The following is a 16,824-nucleotide window of genomic DNA, read 5'->3' as shown; positions in this document are numbered from 1 at the left end:
GTTACAAACAGTGTGATTAGTGTTAAGGAAACTTACATTAACTGATATTATGCGAGGGAAACTGAGTGACTAGTGTTACATGTGCAATGAATAGATGAATCGCTGTTTTCCGATTCTTTCTCTTTATTTAGCAGTATATTTTTCTATAATATAAATATACACAAGAACCATAAATACATTTGATATAAAATGCTCAAATATATAAAATGACAGTACCTCATGTACAACTGAAATATTAAAAATGTATTTTTTTTTTTAGCTTTATTCAATATATTTGCAAAAAACACTGGAGAGAACGCAGGCTACCTCAGCTTATATCTGTGCGTCTTTTTTTTGTCTTCCATAGAAAAATAAAATCCAAAATAAATTTAAATTTCAAAGTGAAATGGTGCCTGGTAGCAGCATGGCTACGCGTGTGGAAATGCTTTCCCTTGTTTTCTTTGCGTCTTATGAACAAAAGAGTAAAACCATGTATGCTATAACAAGCCTGCCCCCATTTTGGCTCTAATTTCACATCAGAGGAATGTCATTAAACACCTTCAACACTGCCTGCAAACTACGACCTGTGCCGACTTCACAGCTGCAAAAGCCGTTAACGTCACTTTTGCCTGAGCTCAACATGTGTTTTTATATGTCAAAAGTACTAAATGTAAACAAAAATGTGCATACCACAAGCAACCATTTAGCTGGTGTGTGGATGGATGGGGTAGAAAAAGGTGGTGGTGGTTGTGGGGGAAGCAAACGAGAAAAAACACCATATAGACAATATACAAATTCCCAACTAAGGCATTGAGGCAAAAAAAATAGGCATAATAATAATAATAATAATAATCATTGAAATGCATCAGTCAATAGAGTGTAGCTAATAGACTAAACTGACCTCTGTCAGCGGTCACAATCCTTTGGTAAGGATGGACCCGCGTGTCATGCCGTCTCACTTTAGTAGCCATTGCACCTAGATTGTAACAGGTCCACAAGGTTAGAAACCATTCACTTTGAGGAAGGGGGGAAAAAAACAGTCATCTTTTACAGTAATAACATTCACATTCTTTTTTAGCAATTATCATTATAATGTTTAGATAATACAATAATACACAGAATAGCAACATAATACAGATTATAGTACATATACACACACACACACACACACACACACCACAAGGATCTTTCTTGTAGAAAAATGCAGTAGAAAAAATTAATACATCTTTTTTGGGAGTTTCTCTTGGTATTTAAAAATGCATAACTTAAGTCATAAAATTCCACAGTGCTCCGAACTATATAGAGGTCTCTTTGAAGAGAGGGCAGCTAAAGGGTACAGGCTCTGGGGGCTGTCCAGGAAAAATAATGTGATTCTTCCTGTGGGATCCAGAGAGGGGCTGAGAGAAATTTGTCTCTTTATTTTGAAAGGTGGGGAAATCCAATAGAGCTCTGATGGTAATTGAATAGTGCCAGACACCACCTGCCTCTCTCCCCTTCTCTTTCATTTTCCTTTCCCCTCTCTCGCCATCTCTCTCCAGGTCAATCTGTTCACTGGCGACAGCGGCTGTCGTTTACCTCGACTATTTGTCAAAACTGATTTCTACCCGCTACACTGCCTGATACTAGCTTGCATATATGACACCACACCATATTTATAAAGTCTTGTGTCATGTGACGCATGCATGATTTATGAATACAAATCTAAACTAAAAATAAAGCATGCTTTGGCTGCCACCTTTACCAATCTGAGGCAGCGGGTGGCCTAATATTACCATAATCTGAGAAAACACAATGACGGCTGTATACAGTAGTGCATGCAGTCGAGCCAGGCGCGCGAGTATGTGTGAGTATGAGAGCGAGTGTGTTCTACAGGGCTCTGTGTAGCTGAAGGCACCAATCGATAGTGTGAGTAAATAAAATGCACTAAGCTGGTGTAACCCTGCAAGTTAAAGAGAGAAAAGCCAGTCAGCTGCCCCTGTCTGTTCTACACACGACTCCCAGAAGCACCTCAAAATCCACAGGTCGGTTTAAATCCAGCCCTGTGTCTGATGCTGCCAGAAGATGCAGGAAAATTAAGGGAGCACTATGTAAGAGTGACTGATAAAGGCCACTTTGTTGTACAACATACGGTGTTCATGTCAGACTATTATATCCATAGATGTACCATCGCTTGTCTCTTTGGTCACAGATGTGTAGAGCTTAAAGCCCCTTTGAGTCGAGTATTCCAATCCTAAAACTGAGCTGTACTCCTGACAGAAAATAAGAGGGACGTCAGGCTCTGCTACCACTGAGCTAAAGTTCAAGAGGGGTGAAGCTAAGACAATGGCGAGAGGGGAAGGTGAAGAAAAAAGGGAAGACTGGAGGAATTTAATGAACATCCCCAGTGGGGGTGAGAGAGGGACTATCTACAGGCATCAAGGCCTGCCTGCAGAGAACAGCAGAGAGAAATGATTTCAAAAGCTGCAGAAATCCAAGGGGATCTGCCGCCAGACTGAATATGCCTCCAGGCCAGTGCATGAAAGGGTTAGAGAGCAGGCTGCGTGTATGTAAGAGCATTTCTGTCCGCGTGCCTCATTTCACAGTGAGCCAAGGCCTCCTATATATACCTTGCAGAAAAGGGGGCAATGTCAACCTGAGAGCATAGCTGTTTGGCGGGAGCATAACTACTACAGTGAAGTAACCTCAGACTAAATTATAAAGAGAAACCTCAAAGACCACCGCCCTCACAAGTAAAGATCTGCCCCCCTTTTAATGTTTGAACACAGCGTCCATATGAGCCACATGCTGTAGCTGGTCATCCCATTACCCAGAGCTCCACCAGAACATCCACCCTGTCAGTTTGTTTGTTTTGATCCTCAGGTGGACACGACATATTTACCTTTCAAAAAGTCCTGACTCTGGCTCAGGGAAGCCGCGTCCAGAACCCCAGCTCCGGGGTAAAACAAGCTGCCCTCGTGTCCAGGCTGGCTAAAGTTGAACGTTGTACCTGCTGCACCCATGCTTCCCCAGGCTCTCTTACCTAGAACCCCACTGTGCTCGATGGGGTACTCCAGCAGGGAGGTGGGTGCCAGGGCATAAGGGTAGTCGTATGGGGTGGTGTAGATAAGCCCGCCATCCGGTGAGGGAGGCACCAGCGTGGGCGTGCCATTGGGCAGCATGGCAGCCATCTGAGTGGGTCGAATGAGGTTCATGATGGGGCCCCCACCTGGTGTGGGGGGCCGGAGTGCCTGGGGAGGCAACACCTGACCTGTGGGGGCCGCTATGAGACGGGGGCCCTGAGCGGCTGCTGCCGCAGCTGCAAGAGAGAACGCAAAGGTGGCTGCCATAAGCAAGAGACAGGAGTAGAAAGAAAGAAAGAAGGAAAGAAAACAAGAGATAAAGTGTGGTGTTGTTGATCATAATCACAGATGAACAGTGAAAGGTGAAAACACAAAAGAGGGGAAAAAAGGGGAAACAAGAAGTGGCAGGGAGAGAGGGGTGGGGGGACAAAAGGGAAAATTAGTCCATGCAATGATCATGGTGGTGAACCACAAAAGCCACAATCTGTTGCAAAGAAAAAAAAATCATCATAGCAAAACAAAATAAAAATAACCCCTCACACCAAAACACAAGAAGCACAAAACGTTGCTGTCATCCCAATGCATTCAAAGCAAACCAGTCACCATGGCAGCTTCACATTCATCTAGTGGAAATGGAACAGATGAAGTAAACACACCAACAGAAATGGAACAGTTGACTGAGGATACAAACAATCTGCTTTCAAAGACAGGCAAAACTATTAAAAAAAAATGTTATATTTCATTTTTTTCAATTTCAATTGGATAATCTACAAACACTCAGAAACATTTTTTTTTTTTTAGTTGCGCATTAGCACGTGCCATGACCTGTGCCCCACAAGGTTCACCAAATGCACATCAATTAATTAAAGCACTGGGGTTAATGTGGTTAGATGATGTGATCATACATCAAAGCTGCGATGTAGGCAGATGATAAATAAGGAACATTTAACAGGGAGTTAATCCCTTAGATGTCTCTGATAATGTTTCACTTTGAATTTTTAATTAACAACATCAACAAGATGCCAGAGTGATGTGGAATCATTTGTATCGAGGTCTAAAATACTGGTGCTTTACTTCATCCCTGAACCAGATGGATTATGCATTTAGAAATGACACTCAATATTCAGGAGTAAGCATGGTGGATGTGTGAACCGACATGCAGAGATGAGCAGGTGGAATATAGCAATGTGCCGAGGGTTTAGAGTCCGCCAAGAGCAAGTGAAACACAGTGATTGCATCTAAATTGCAGGGGGAAGGTTGGATGGAGGATGAGAGGAGAGAAATACGTAGAAGAACAGAGTGGAAGGTGTCCAACTCATGGACGGGTAGGTAAACATGAACTTTTGGAGAGCTTGAGACAGAGTAGTCTGGAGATATTATGATGTATAAACACAGCATAAGTGACTACACATGAATTAAGTTAAGTTAAACCATATTAGTGCATTTAAAAAAAAAATACAGACTTAAATATCCAGATACCGTATAATTTAGATATGATCAATGCAGTAAAATATTAGTGGTTTATGGTGAAAATGGAGTAAATAGGGTGGCTCCCTGTGCTCATGGCATCTTTCTTACGTGTTTTGATGTTGTTGTCTCTGTATGTCCCGTTGAGAATAGCAAGCTCCATCAGCTGCATCTTCTTCAAATTGTCTTCTCCCTCCGCCTGTAAAAACAGAATATGTTAGTATCTATTAACAATAAAACACCACATATCGGCTCCACACAGGCCTCATTAGCAGGCCAACTGAAACAATGCACACAACAACCATTTCACCTTACAACATGACCGTGTTTTTGAATAGATACAGCTACAGCTAAATCGCCCGGACACAACGCGTCATCCCTCCTCCACGTGCCCCAGTTGGACTGGGATTAAGGAAACAGAGATGGAGATAAGCTTAAGTGCTGTTGTCATGGCAGAGTGCCTTGTTGTTACTAAAATGCTGACAGAGACATTAAGTGTGGGAATGCATATTCATAATCCACATCACAATTATAATTACTGTAATTTTCTTTGCTCCCTTGTGTGCAATCAAATGCGCAATAACCGCCCTGGCTAATGTCAGTCCTGTCAATTAAGGTTTGGATAAATAAATACAAAAGCAGCAGCCACTGTCATTATTGCCAAATTAGTGGACTGAAATTATTCACAGAAAGCAATTAAGATAGTACCCCGACTGCCACTCGCACCCACCACCCTAACACAATTTCCCCTGAAGCTACTGAACACTCAATAACCATGACAACACAAAAGCCCCTGTGATTTTCCAGGTTGTACATCATAATTTAAGCAGGGTCTGGTGTGAATTACTCAAAACGGAAGGGTGCAAAGCATGTGAAGCTTTGCTAATGTCACATTCACCCTAAGTGAACAATGGATTTGATGCTTTTTGCTCCTGAAATGGTGCGGGCGCATGCTCGCGCGCCAGTTCCACTCACAAAGACAAAGGCTTATGCACATGCGCTCTGCATGTAAACGCATCACCGGCACACACAGAAGAGCCAACCAGTCTGTTCGTGGTGGCAGCAAAAAGGGCAGGAAGACAGACACTGAACCTCCTCTGTTTCTTCATTCTATCTACTAGACTAATTCAGCAACAGTCTGCTGCTCCATTCAGAGGACGATAAGCAAAGAAAGACATGGAAGGGGAGAGGTAGAAGAAGAGGGGAAAAGAATGAGGGCTCAGAGTTAAGCCCTCTCCAGAGACTCCTCTTCAACACAGCCACTAAAAGAGGAAGAGAAAGCGCTGGGTTAAGCAAGAGAAAGTGACAGAGGCTGGTCTCCCTTGACTAAATATAAGGCAGTGGCCTCCGAATAGTCACAGTATTCAGCTGTGTGTGTGTGTGTGTGTGTGCAATGTTTAGTGCAGCACAGAGCTGCCAATTAATGAAGCAAGGATATTCTCACTTTTCTTCACTATCGCCACAGTGCTGTCACTGTTTCTTTTATGGGGAAGTCTTAAAAAAAAAAAACCAACAACAACAGCAACTTCATCTTCTGCAGAGACATGAACAAAGGCTAGAAATACATAAACTACTGATGCAACATACATGATTCACTACTCTTGCTTATGAAAATTGACGCTGTGAATCACAACGTTGCAAAAAGACAGAATTTTCATGCAGCACAATATCAAAACTATAATTCTGAACAAATGTTTTTCTTAACATCACAACTGCAAATGATGCATTCATTATTCCTGCTGTTGCTCAAAGCTGCGCAATAATGCACAACTGTGAGTCTAAATCTAAAACCTGAAAACACAACTCAGCTAATTAAACACATTAGTATTAGTTATTGAGCACAAGGCTTCCTGAATAATTTCAACAATTTCCCAGTCCAAGGTTTCACCCTCCACCACAAGCCTTGGGGCTGAGGCGAAAACCACTTGACATGATGTGTCGACAACATTAACCATACGAGGCTAATTGAATACGGCCTAGGTCAATGACAAGCACGGGCAAGTAGACCCTCCTCGATAAAGAGTAGAAATCACTACATAGATGCTGCAACATCTGTGTAAACACTTGTACACATGAATGAACAAGCCCTCAAATAGCTGCCTGATAACAGTATTAAATCCATGTTTTCCATTGTTAGGCTTGCTTCATTCTTCTCTGCACTCCCCCATAGTTACTTACAACATTAACTAAATAAAACTGTTTTCTCTACAACCTAGTAAAATACAAACACAAACGGCAAAAGAAAAAAAAAAAGGAAAGAAAATGGCTACATTTTTTTACTAATGACACAAATCAAAACAGCTGTTTCTTCTCCTCATTCTCCCTCTCTCTGTGTTTGTGTTTAAAAAGTGTGTCAGTGGTTCTTTGGAGGTGGGCCAAGCCGACTTGCTCGACAAAACACTATCCATCCTGCAGATTTCTTCTCTTTTTTTTTTACTCGCTACAAGCATTCAACCTAACATACGGGCTTGAGTCTCCCACCTAGAGGTAACATTGTCTGAGGATTTCAAGATCACCCATCTCACTTAATAACATGGATCAACACTATTCACAAACCAACAGAAGCATCACCTACGAAATGACTGTGCTCATTTCCTGATCAACATCATGTGTCTCTATCACATGGTTTATGAATTTTGGATTTGGAAAACAAATAAACGATGAGCTAGGCAGATGAAAAGAAAGTGTCAACCAAGGACTCCGTGAGAATTCACACTTTCTTTTAACATTGTCAACATTGGCTGGAACTTGCAGAAATACTATGACAATTCTATTCAACCAAGCCTAAAAAGAAGGCAGAAGGAACCTGCCAAGCGTTTCAGACATTCAGTGCAACTGTAGTCACTAGGTCCCAAAACAAACTGTCATCCGTGACCAACGCTTGAAAAACAGTCACAACTACCTAAGTAGCTATGTTCACAGTGGTACTTGGTGTTTTTGTGGCTACACTTAAATGATGTGTAAGAGGAAGACTAACCATTAGAGCAGGACTGGGCTCTAATAAGGCTCTAGGTAAGAGGGTAAGTACAAGGCACTTGGCAGCAGACTGCAGCTTTAGACAAATACATGCTGGTAGATGAATGTTAGAGCTGCCTGTGTGTTTGTGTGTGCTCTGTGATGATGGAATGGCAGGGTTGGGGGGGGGGTTAAATGGACACGGGGGAAGAGGGTGCCACCATCCATCCCACTCTGCATCAGTGGCACAGAGCCTGTTGAGAGGAGAAAGACACAAAATAGAGGGCATCGAGAGGGGAAGAGCACAGATGCCGCCGCTATGATGAGGTGTGTGCCGTTATGTGTGAAAAGTGTGTATTCCCAGTGAAGTGTTGCTGATACAGCTCCATCATCTTGCTAACACAGTTTGTTAGCTAAAGCCCCCAAACCCCAACAGATCGTTTCTGATTTGCATCTGAAACAAGCTCATCGCCTGCCATCAAAATTCTATTCCCAGCAGCAACATTTCCCTTTCCCCCCCCCCGTTTCTGTTCTCTGTAGTGCTGTGTGGATGTTTGCAAAGTATTTGCATTATAAGAACGTTGCCTAGTCACAAAAGCTGCATTTCCTTCACGGTACAGCATGACGTTGTACCGGTGCAACAACAACGAACAACGAATGTTGTATGAGCTTTGTATGAGAATAGACTGTGGGTGTTTGCTCGACTTCCATGGGATATTTACAACAATTGCAACGGAGTAATGTTTCACCTGGGAGTGTAGAATGCTTTATGGCACGATGACACTACATCACACTGCACCAATTATGTTTAGTTACTGTAGCTAGGAGATGAGGATGATTGTTGCCTGAGCATTTGATTGACTTTGTTTTCTGTATATGAGCTCTTAGTTTTTAGAGGTTCACTGCTGCCAGTCCCCTTAAATTGCTCAAATTCAAAGCACAAACCAAATTTAATGAACAACCATCCTATAATTTCAACATGTGGCAACAGAGACTGCTGTAGCTGCTGCGCAACAAAAGCTATATGGGCTTGCTTTAAATAGTGTATTACAGAACATCTTAGATGACAATTCATAAACGGCACCAGAGAGGCGTTAACACTTGAATGTTGCCCTGCTAAAAGTGACGCCACAGTTAACAGACTCCTAAGTCAGCATGCACCACCCTCCATAAAACATTCTCTCAGACACAGGCATTACCAGCACCATGTGTGTGAGCAAGCTGCTTGTGTGTGTGTGTGTGTGTGTGTGTGTGTGTGTGTGTGTGTGTGTCTGTTATGATCTGGCTGCAGGAATTCCCAGAAGAGGAATAGCTGCTGGATTACAGAGCAGGAGAGGAATGAGGAGAGGAAGTTTTTCGTTATCATCCGCAACATGCATGCATGCGCGAAACAAACGCACACACCCACACATTCCTGTCCATCAGTGAGAAAAGCTACTCAATAAAGCTGCTCTATCCAGAAGAATCAGATTCAATCAATGAGGCCTATTTGTGAAATCAGTGGAGCGGTAAAAGCTATCAGGGAGGAGCAAGAGAGAGGGATGAGGGAAGGAAGAAAAGGCAGGAAGGGAAACGAAAAGGGAGACGATGGTATGATGAGCTAAAGTAAGTGATCCGTGTCCCACTGACTACCCGACAACCCTGCGATGAGGTCACCAGATACATGCCAAATCACTTCCGCGTGTTACTTTTTTGGACCTCTCACCTGATCTAAGTTTGTGTCAGTAAGCTGATGAACTACAAACTGTAGTGAATGCCCATTGTTGCTCACAGACAAGCTTATGTACCTGCACATAATGTATACTGTATGTGCACCTGTGGATGACAACAAGCCACAGATGTGTGGCTCTCAGAGTTTACAGAGCTGCACCCTCACTCTCCCCCACTAGGGCTGTCATTTTTTATTGCAAATTTGCCATCTCTTAAGTGCCTATTTCAGAAGTACCCCTTATAATCCAGCAGAGGGCGCATGAAAGGTTTCTTTACCATATCATAGGACAGTGTCAGCTACGACAGCAACTTGGAGATGCAAGCCTACAGTACATGAGGGGGACCCCTCTCGCTCTCCTCTCTGCAGATAGCAACCCCTACTTTGGTGGATAGACAAGATGTGCTCCGAATATCCGCTAATAACCTAAGCCTATACTCTCTGAACTGGATGTTCAAATTTATTTGGACAAATTATGGGTCACTATGAATTCATGCGATCTTGATTTTTGGAAAAAGTGACGGCACTAACCACCATCCCCCAATTCCTGGCATTTTCCTATGCCTCTAACCAAGAGATGAACAGTTGGAAGAGGTCGATGAATTTATGGCTGCAACTGCAACTAAGGCTCTCCCTCATATCTGGCAAGAGTCACTGTCTATGTCGATAAGCTCAGTTCAGAGAAATTAAATGAACGGTGAGAATGATAGAGAGGTGAAACAAAAGAGGAAGAGAAAAGGCACAGCTGAGCAAGTGCGAATGATTGAGTTGGTGGAGAGATGGAGAGATATTCAGGAAGAAGAAAGGGATAGCTGGTGAATATAAGACAAGAAAAGACAGACAACGTAGTGAAAACCAATTTGTCTGTTCCCTAGTGGGCTGACACTGGCTAAGGCCTGCTTTCCTTCCCTGGCCTCACTGTCAGTCAACACAAACGCACAAGCATGTGCAGACACACACACACACACATATATATATCTGAGGTCTTCGCAGGGCCAGGGTAAGGCTCTCACTAAACTACTCCAATTACCTCAGCAGTAAACACAGCCTGCCCTGGCTAACTCCTAGGATACAGATAGACGCTATATGTGTTGTACTGAGAATAAGAGGGGAGGGGGGAAATTCAGTGGAGTAGAGAATGTGGTACTAGGAGCCTCAGGGAAGGAGGAGTAGATGACTTGATACAGAGGGGGTGGGATTGGTAGTGGTGGCATCTGTGTTTTCTCCCATTCCCCTCCCTCTCTCCACTCCCTTTTGGTTCCTTCCCAAACTCCAACATCTGGAGGAGAATGATTACTCTCGCAATGCTGCCAAGACGACTTATCAACAATTCCACACTCCAGAAGCGGTGGGTTAGCGAAAAAGAAGGAATGACTACTTGTAGCGAAAGCTTCAAAACATCGTCACAAATAAATATTTGACAAGAAAGTTTCGTCGATACAAGTCAACTAAAGCAAACCTGGAAGCTGGCTTGGGGAAAGAAGCGAAAACAGAAGCGTAGTGAACCTGGAGAACATAAATCAAGAAATAACCTTCAAAGAAAACATCCATGTTCCCCCACCCTTCACATATAACTTATACTTTGTCTATGAATGTATAAAATACTACAAAGACTATAAAAACACACTTACTGGGGAACAATACAAAAACATCTATAGTATTTTCTCTTTCAGGAAAAGCACCTTTAAATAAAGGGTTGCACCCCTTTTCAAATTCAACGCTGCACTGTCAAAGTCAATTTTCTTTCCTCTGCCTTGCTCTTCCAGTTTTGTGAACATATCTGCCAAGGGAATCAGACCTCAACTGTATTTTCCTTTTCTCAAAAGACTCACAATGCAATCTCCTGCAACTCTCCTCTCTGACTATTTTCTACCATCACAACAATCATGTAAAGCTTCTTTATTTCTCCTTTTACTCATTTGCTCCCCTCCGCACTCCCAGACAGCTCTGTTAGCGACATGCACCATTAGTCATGCTAACCCACCAACACACTAGCTCATTAGCATAGAAGTGAACCTGACTCCAGTCAGATTATTACAAACACATCGTGGCTGCTCCGCCCCATTACTGTCAATCACACGGCTAACGGAGGTAAAGTTTGAAGTGGCGTACTACAAAGTCAAGAACCAACACTTCAGTTAATACAACACTGTCTGAGGCTCTGCACCTATAAACATTGTTATGATTCAGAGTAAAAGTGCTGCCTCTGTTCTGTCTGATATAGTGTTGGTAGGTGCAACAGCATGTTGCGGAAATGTATTAATTGAATTTGTAGAGATTGGTTTACTCCTACAGCTTTTCTAGCATCACCCATGATGTTAAATACAAGTACGGGTGGTGGACTCCGTCTGAGCCCTGGCATTGGCACCGACTCCTGGATCTATGGGGCTTTTAAACAGCCCTTTATCGTACTAAAAAGGAGTGAAGTGGGCAGGCTTGGTGCTCTGTGCCAGTCCCATCAATATCAACTAACAAACATACACAGCCTCAGTATCACCGACAGGAGGAAGGGAAGAGGAAAAGAGGGATGACATGTTTTCCCCCCTGCTAGTTCTGCTCTCTCCAGAGCTCCAAGAAGAAAAGAAAAAACTGTTTTTCCTCTCCCTTCAAAAGCATTTCCAGTAACATGGAGGAAAACCATGCGGAAATTCTGAGTGATCTTGTTTATCCTCACAAACTGGGCTGATATTCCATGTAACATAACAGCATTAAGGGGGGATTACACTTCATTTAAATAACCTAGAAACAGATATGCAGATTTAACAACATGATTAAGATACATTGTTAAAGCTTGTTGGCCTGCACCAGCTTTCACAAACATGTTACAGGCCACGAGTAGGAGGGATCAGAAATCCCAACCACACGTACAGCCCAACAAACCGCCGCCTGTTTCCTCTTCCTACATCACCTGCCAAGAAAAGTCCCCCAATTTCACACGTCATTCCAGTCCATATCCTCCATTAACACACTCCGTCTTCTAACTTTTTCATCCACTACCATTCCATTCTCTTTCCACTTCCCCTCTTCTTCCCTTCCTTTATCCCTCATTCCACCAGGCTGCCAGACGGGGCATTGTTCCGTCGCTGCAATCCTTTAATGCCATCCAATCGAGCAGGGAATATGTTGAAGGGATTTGGCCAGGATTGATTTGGGAGCTTTAAATAGTGCTGGAGGATTTGCATCAGATTCAGATATCATGACTCTAGAGCTGATCACGGGAGTCTTCTCTGAAAACTGAGGTCTTAGGATCTCCTGCAAGGTATGGGATTCAAACCTGGATCCCCTTAGACAGATGGATACTTCTAAAATGAGCAATATGTGGATCTAGTTAGAGACAAACTGCTGAGTCCAATGAACTTGTCTATGCAAAACTGTCGATCCATGAAGAGGTGCAAATTCAACAATTCTTCTAACATGCCTACAAAGTTAAACCCTTAGCAGGCTCTTTTGTTCTGTGTGATTTCTTCTATACGATGCAGAATCATGTTATGTTATGTGTTGGTAAGATGTTATGTTACCAACTGTGACAATTTTGAGTCCTTAGGGCACCCTAGCAGCTCTAATGTAAAGCTATTTTAATGCATTACTGAAAAACATATTTCAGTGCACATTTGCTGCAGATGTCAAAAAAAAACATTGGCATTTCAAAAGAGCGTTTTTGAACAGAATAAAGAAAAGTTTTTAGTTTTGCTGTAGCCCCACTAAACTTAACCCAAAACCAGTCAGAGTGTATTGCAAACATCATCACTAACAAACGAAAACAATGTGAAAACCCAAGCTATGACAAAAAAGTGTTTTTTACACCCGAGACACCGTGAGTTGAATAGCTGGACTACGAGAATAGAGTTGGAAATGACTTGAGCGATGGCTGGCAAAGTGCGGCCTCACATACTAAGAGCTGAATTTGATAGGCGGCCTTTAGGCTTTCGAAACGCTGAGCTCTACACAATCCTATTTTCCTGCCTAAACACTGGGACACACAGTCACTCGAGAGGCCGAGATGAAAGCACTTTGTCCATGTCTAAGTGTGTGTGTGTGTGCGTGCGTATGTGTGTATTCCGACTTCACATGGTTTGGCCCTCATAAGACCCTAGGGGAAGTTCAGAGAATACAGCGGGTGGACAATGTACAAAGTGACGTGTGTGTGTGCATGTGCATGCATGTGTGTGTGTAAAAAAAACAAAGTAGCAGAAAGATAATGTGTGTATGCATTCATCAGCACTAAGTCTGAACTGCCACTTCCCATCTGCACATGCAAAAACATTCTAACACATATGCACACTTTTGCATTTCATTGCTTCAGTGTAAGTAGATTAAATGGGCCATCAAAGAGAAGCGGAGAGATTGGCCAGGGGCCTGCAGGGTCCCTCTCCTCGTCGCAGGAGGACCAAGGCAGATTAAAACTGGCCAGGCCTCTGAGCCTGTCTCGTTACCCGCCTTCTCTTCCTGTGTTCTGTATTAGGATACTTAAACAACCCCTCGAGAAGCCAAGCACAACCAGGTGGATTAGGAAGGAGGTTATTTCACAATGATGTCAGGGATCTAGGTGGTTGGGGACGGAGGTGCACGTGTGTGCATGTGAACTGAAATTGAAAGGACAGTACAAGCAGGCAAGGCAATTTTGGAAGTGGTCCAGAGGGCCAGTGTACATAGAATGCTCCTTCACAGGGGATTTTAGCAAACATAAAATTCTAATGAACGAGACAGGAGAAGGAACAGGATTTATTCCCGGAAAAATGAAAGAGATGAATTAGCAACAGGACGGTGTTTCGAGTAAAGAACTCAGGAGAGAATGTGAAAAAAGACAAAGAGCTAATTGCAACTTAATGAGGCCAGGGTTTGATTCAGGACCACAGATGACAAGGATTTAAAACTACAGATGCCAAGTTATTGTAGTCAATAAGTGACATAGCACCAGCATTCTTTATTCCAGCATTCCGACATGTAGCTGTGTTTAAATTAGTTTGCATTAGTCCGTGTTTCCCATTAATTATGTTGAGTGTGACAGCCTGTCTAATTTATCACACCACAGTTTATTAATGAACTGAAATGATTTTTGCATTCCTTATAATAACAGAACAGGTTTTCTACAGTAGTGTTTGTGTTGTTTCTTCATTGACCCGATGTTGCTCTTTTGGGCTCGCTCTCTCACATAATGATAAAAGACCATCTGTCATTGTCGGACTGGCCATTGGGAGAAATCCCACTGCATTAATGGACTGGCGGACCTTTGAAAAAGAAAAATAATCCATAAGGTTTTATGGTCCACAGCAGACAGGCACTAGTAGTTTGTATAAGTGGCATGTGTGCCGTGCCATCATCACAACCAACCCTCACCAACCTGCAGCCTGACAGGTGCCACCACAGATAATATCGGACTTATACTTGATGTTGATGGATCACCATTGAGGAATATACATTTGTCTGTGTTTCATGTAATCCCCTTTAATCTATAGATTGTGCCTAAAAGTGCATATAAATATTATTGTGCTCTGTTTTTCCATTCCCCCGATTTGTTGACACCAGTGAGCTGAAGAACAACTGAAGGATAACACAGAGTGAGGAAGGAGATGAAAGATGCCATTCAGCATAAATGTTATTGAAATCTAAATCTTTTTTTGTGCCTTGGAATATCCCCCCCTCCCCCAATCTTGTGACTGGCTCCGTGAGCAAACTCCTGATGATGTGGGGAACAGAACAGAGGGAGAAATTCAAAGTCACACTGCCACTTTCTTAGCTTTCATGGCGTCTCAAACGCTAACCCCCACAACAACTACTGAGCTTATTATACGTATGTACGGCCTTGGGTGGATGCAGATAAGAAAAAGAATCTTTCAATCTCAATCATAAAATTGTATAACATAAATAGCCCCCTAATTAAAAGGCCACTGCATTAAGACGTTTCGATTGTTTGGATTGTCATATAGTAATTACTGCTAATTTAAATGAAGGCAGTTTTATTTAATCACAAATGATGTTAATTATTTTTCTATATGTGCTTCGCTGCTAAAATATCAAAGGCAATGTCTCTCCAGTCTAAAACTCGCTGATGAAGTCTGCTCGTCTTTCTGTGCCAGGGCCAGGAAATTAAAGAGGAAGAGGACAAGATCAGGGAAGGCTGCCAGGCTGAGGCAGGTTGTTCCCTTTAGGGGTGCTGTTTCTTTAGGGTCAGAACCACCTGTCTGCCCGCCAGGAGAGCCATGGAGCTGGAAATGGGGAGGGATGGGCAGATGGAGATTTGCAGGGGAGGAGCCCTTAGGCCAAGACCAGACCAAGCTCTCCTTCTGTGGGTTTGGCCTGACACGAAGATAGAAGCTCAAGAGATACCGTATGTGGTACAGCAAGCGTGCACATGCAACTATATGTTTGCATCTATGTTTCATATCTAATGTCTTTGGAAACTCAAGGAAAGACACAAATATACACTGTGCACCTACAACAAAAGAGCCAGGATTTCTGTGTATCCACTTAAATGAGGGATGATGCTACACTATTATTTGTGCTTTAAATAAAGAAATATTTACCTACACTATATTCTTGTTTACAATAATTGAAATAAGTATGAGTGTGTATTGGAAATGACAAAAGGCAACCCTTAAAATTGTGGTGCTGATGGTGACACATTTGGATGCATTAAAATACGCATGTGACTTCAGAACCAATTACATTTTGGTCCAAACAAAGGTTTGTATGCATTTTGGGTCTCATCCTATGAACACAATTTAAGGAAATAATTTCTTAAAACCTTCATGTATTTTGAATCAGTGAGTCAGTCATGCTTTTTTTAAACCATGTGTATTGCAGAGGCCGTTATCCCCAGTCTTTTGTACGGTTTGTAACCTGTGTGTTGTTAACAGGATGTGGCGGCCTTCAGGCCACTGCAGGAACAATAATAGAAGTAGTGTTCGACGGCTTGTCCATTCAATCCCCCAGAGAGACAGAGAACAGCAGACAGCAAGAGACATGGCAAATATACACAACTACAACAAAAAAAATAAAAGATAAAGCACACAAAGTGAGGGGACACAGAGGATGAGGGAAAAGATGGACAGAAAAGATTAAAGGGGAAAAGATGAGTATGGCAAGATAATTAAGGGATGATTTTACTTAGGTGCAGATGCAATCAGAGGAAGTTGTGACTAAAAATAATTTAAATATCTTCTGAAGACAGAGCGACAAGACTATATCAATGAGTAAATAATAACAATAATAATCATATATTCAGTCATATGGCAAATGCTTTTATCCAATGAAATAAGGGATGAAAGAACTGTTCCCTCTTCATCTTGGGAAAGGCACTGAGGTATGACAAGAACAAATAGCTCCAAGATTCTCTTGCCAATACATGTTTTGTTTTACATGTTCTGGTGCAATATGTAATTGTGTATGTTGTTTTTATTTTCCTAGCCATTATGTACTGGTGAAAAAAATACCCCGGGTTTTATTGTTTTGGTGTTGGGAGCTGGCGGTCAGGGTGCATATGCCTGAGTAGCTGTAGCACCTCACACAGCCACTTCTCACACACTAACCAATTAAATGGCATGCAGCCGTGATCATTATTGGCAGAACTGTCAGAAAAGTCACATATGCTACCTGTTGTAAAGCAATTATGTGGTCAATTCCAATCACCCACTTACCACCTGTGGATGATTAATC

At 42.5% G+C, this 16,824-nt stretch overlaps 1 protein-coding gene across 5 annotated transcripts in view; it reads right to left on the bottom strand.

The window, feature by feature from the left end:
- Positions 1 to 16,824, bottom strand: part of qkia (QKI, KH domain containing, RNA binding a) — a 68,710-nt gene that overhangs the window by 4,231 nt on the left and 47,655 nt on the right. Inside the window, exons 5-7 of one of the 5 annotated variants that reach the window (XM_058616235.1) lie at positions 4,617 to 4,704; positions 2,858 to 3,298; positions 881 to 955 (exon numbers count right to left, since the gene is read on the bottom strand). In XM_058616235.1, the coding sequence (XP_058472218.1) occupies positions 881 to 955; positions 2,858 to 3,298; positions 4,617 to 4,704 (604 nt within the window). Of the gene's footprint in view, positions 1 to 105; positions 956 to 2,857; positions 3,299 to 4,616; positions 4,705 to 16,824 lie in introns of those variants that run through there. The other 4 variants (XM_058616236.1, XM_058616237.1, XM_058616238.1 and 1 more) reach the window with 4 other exon arrangements.

This window comes from Solea solea, chromosome 18 (genome assembly GCF_958295425.1).
Source record: "Solea solea chromosome 18, fSolSol10.1, whole genome shotgun sequence".
Taxonomy (NCBI): domain Eukaryota; kingdom Metazoa; phylum Chordata; class Actinopteri; order Pleuronectiformes; family Soleidae; genus Solea; species Solea solea.
The sequence above is the reverse complement of the archived record's forward strand: the minus strand, read 5'-3'. Positions and strand labels throughout refer to the sequence as shown.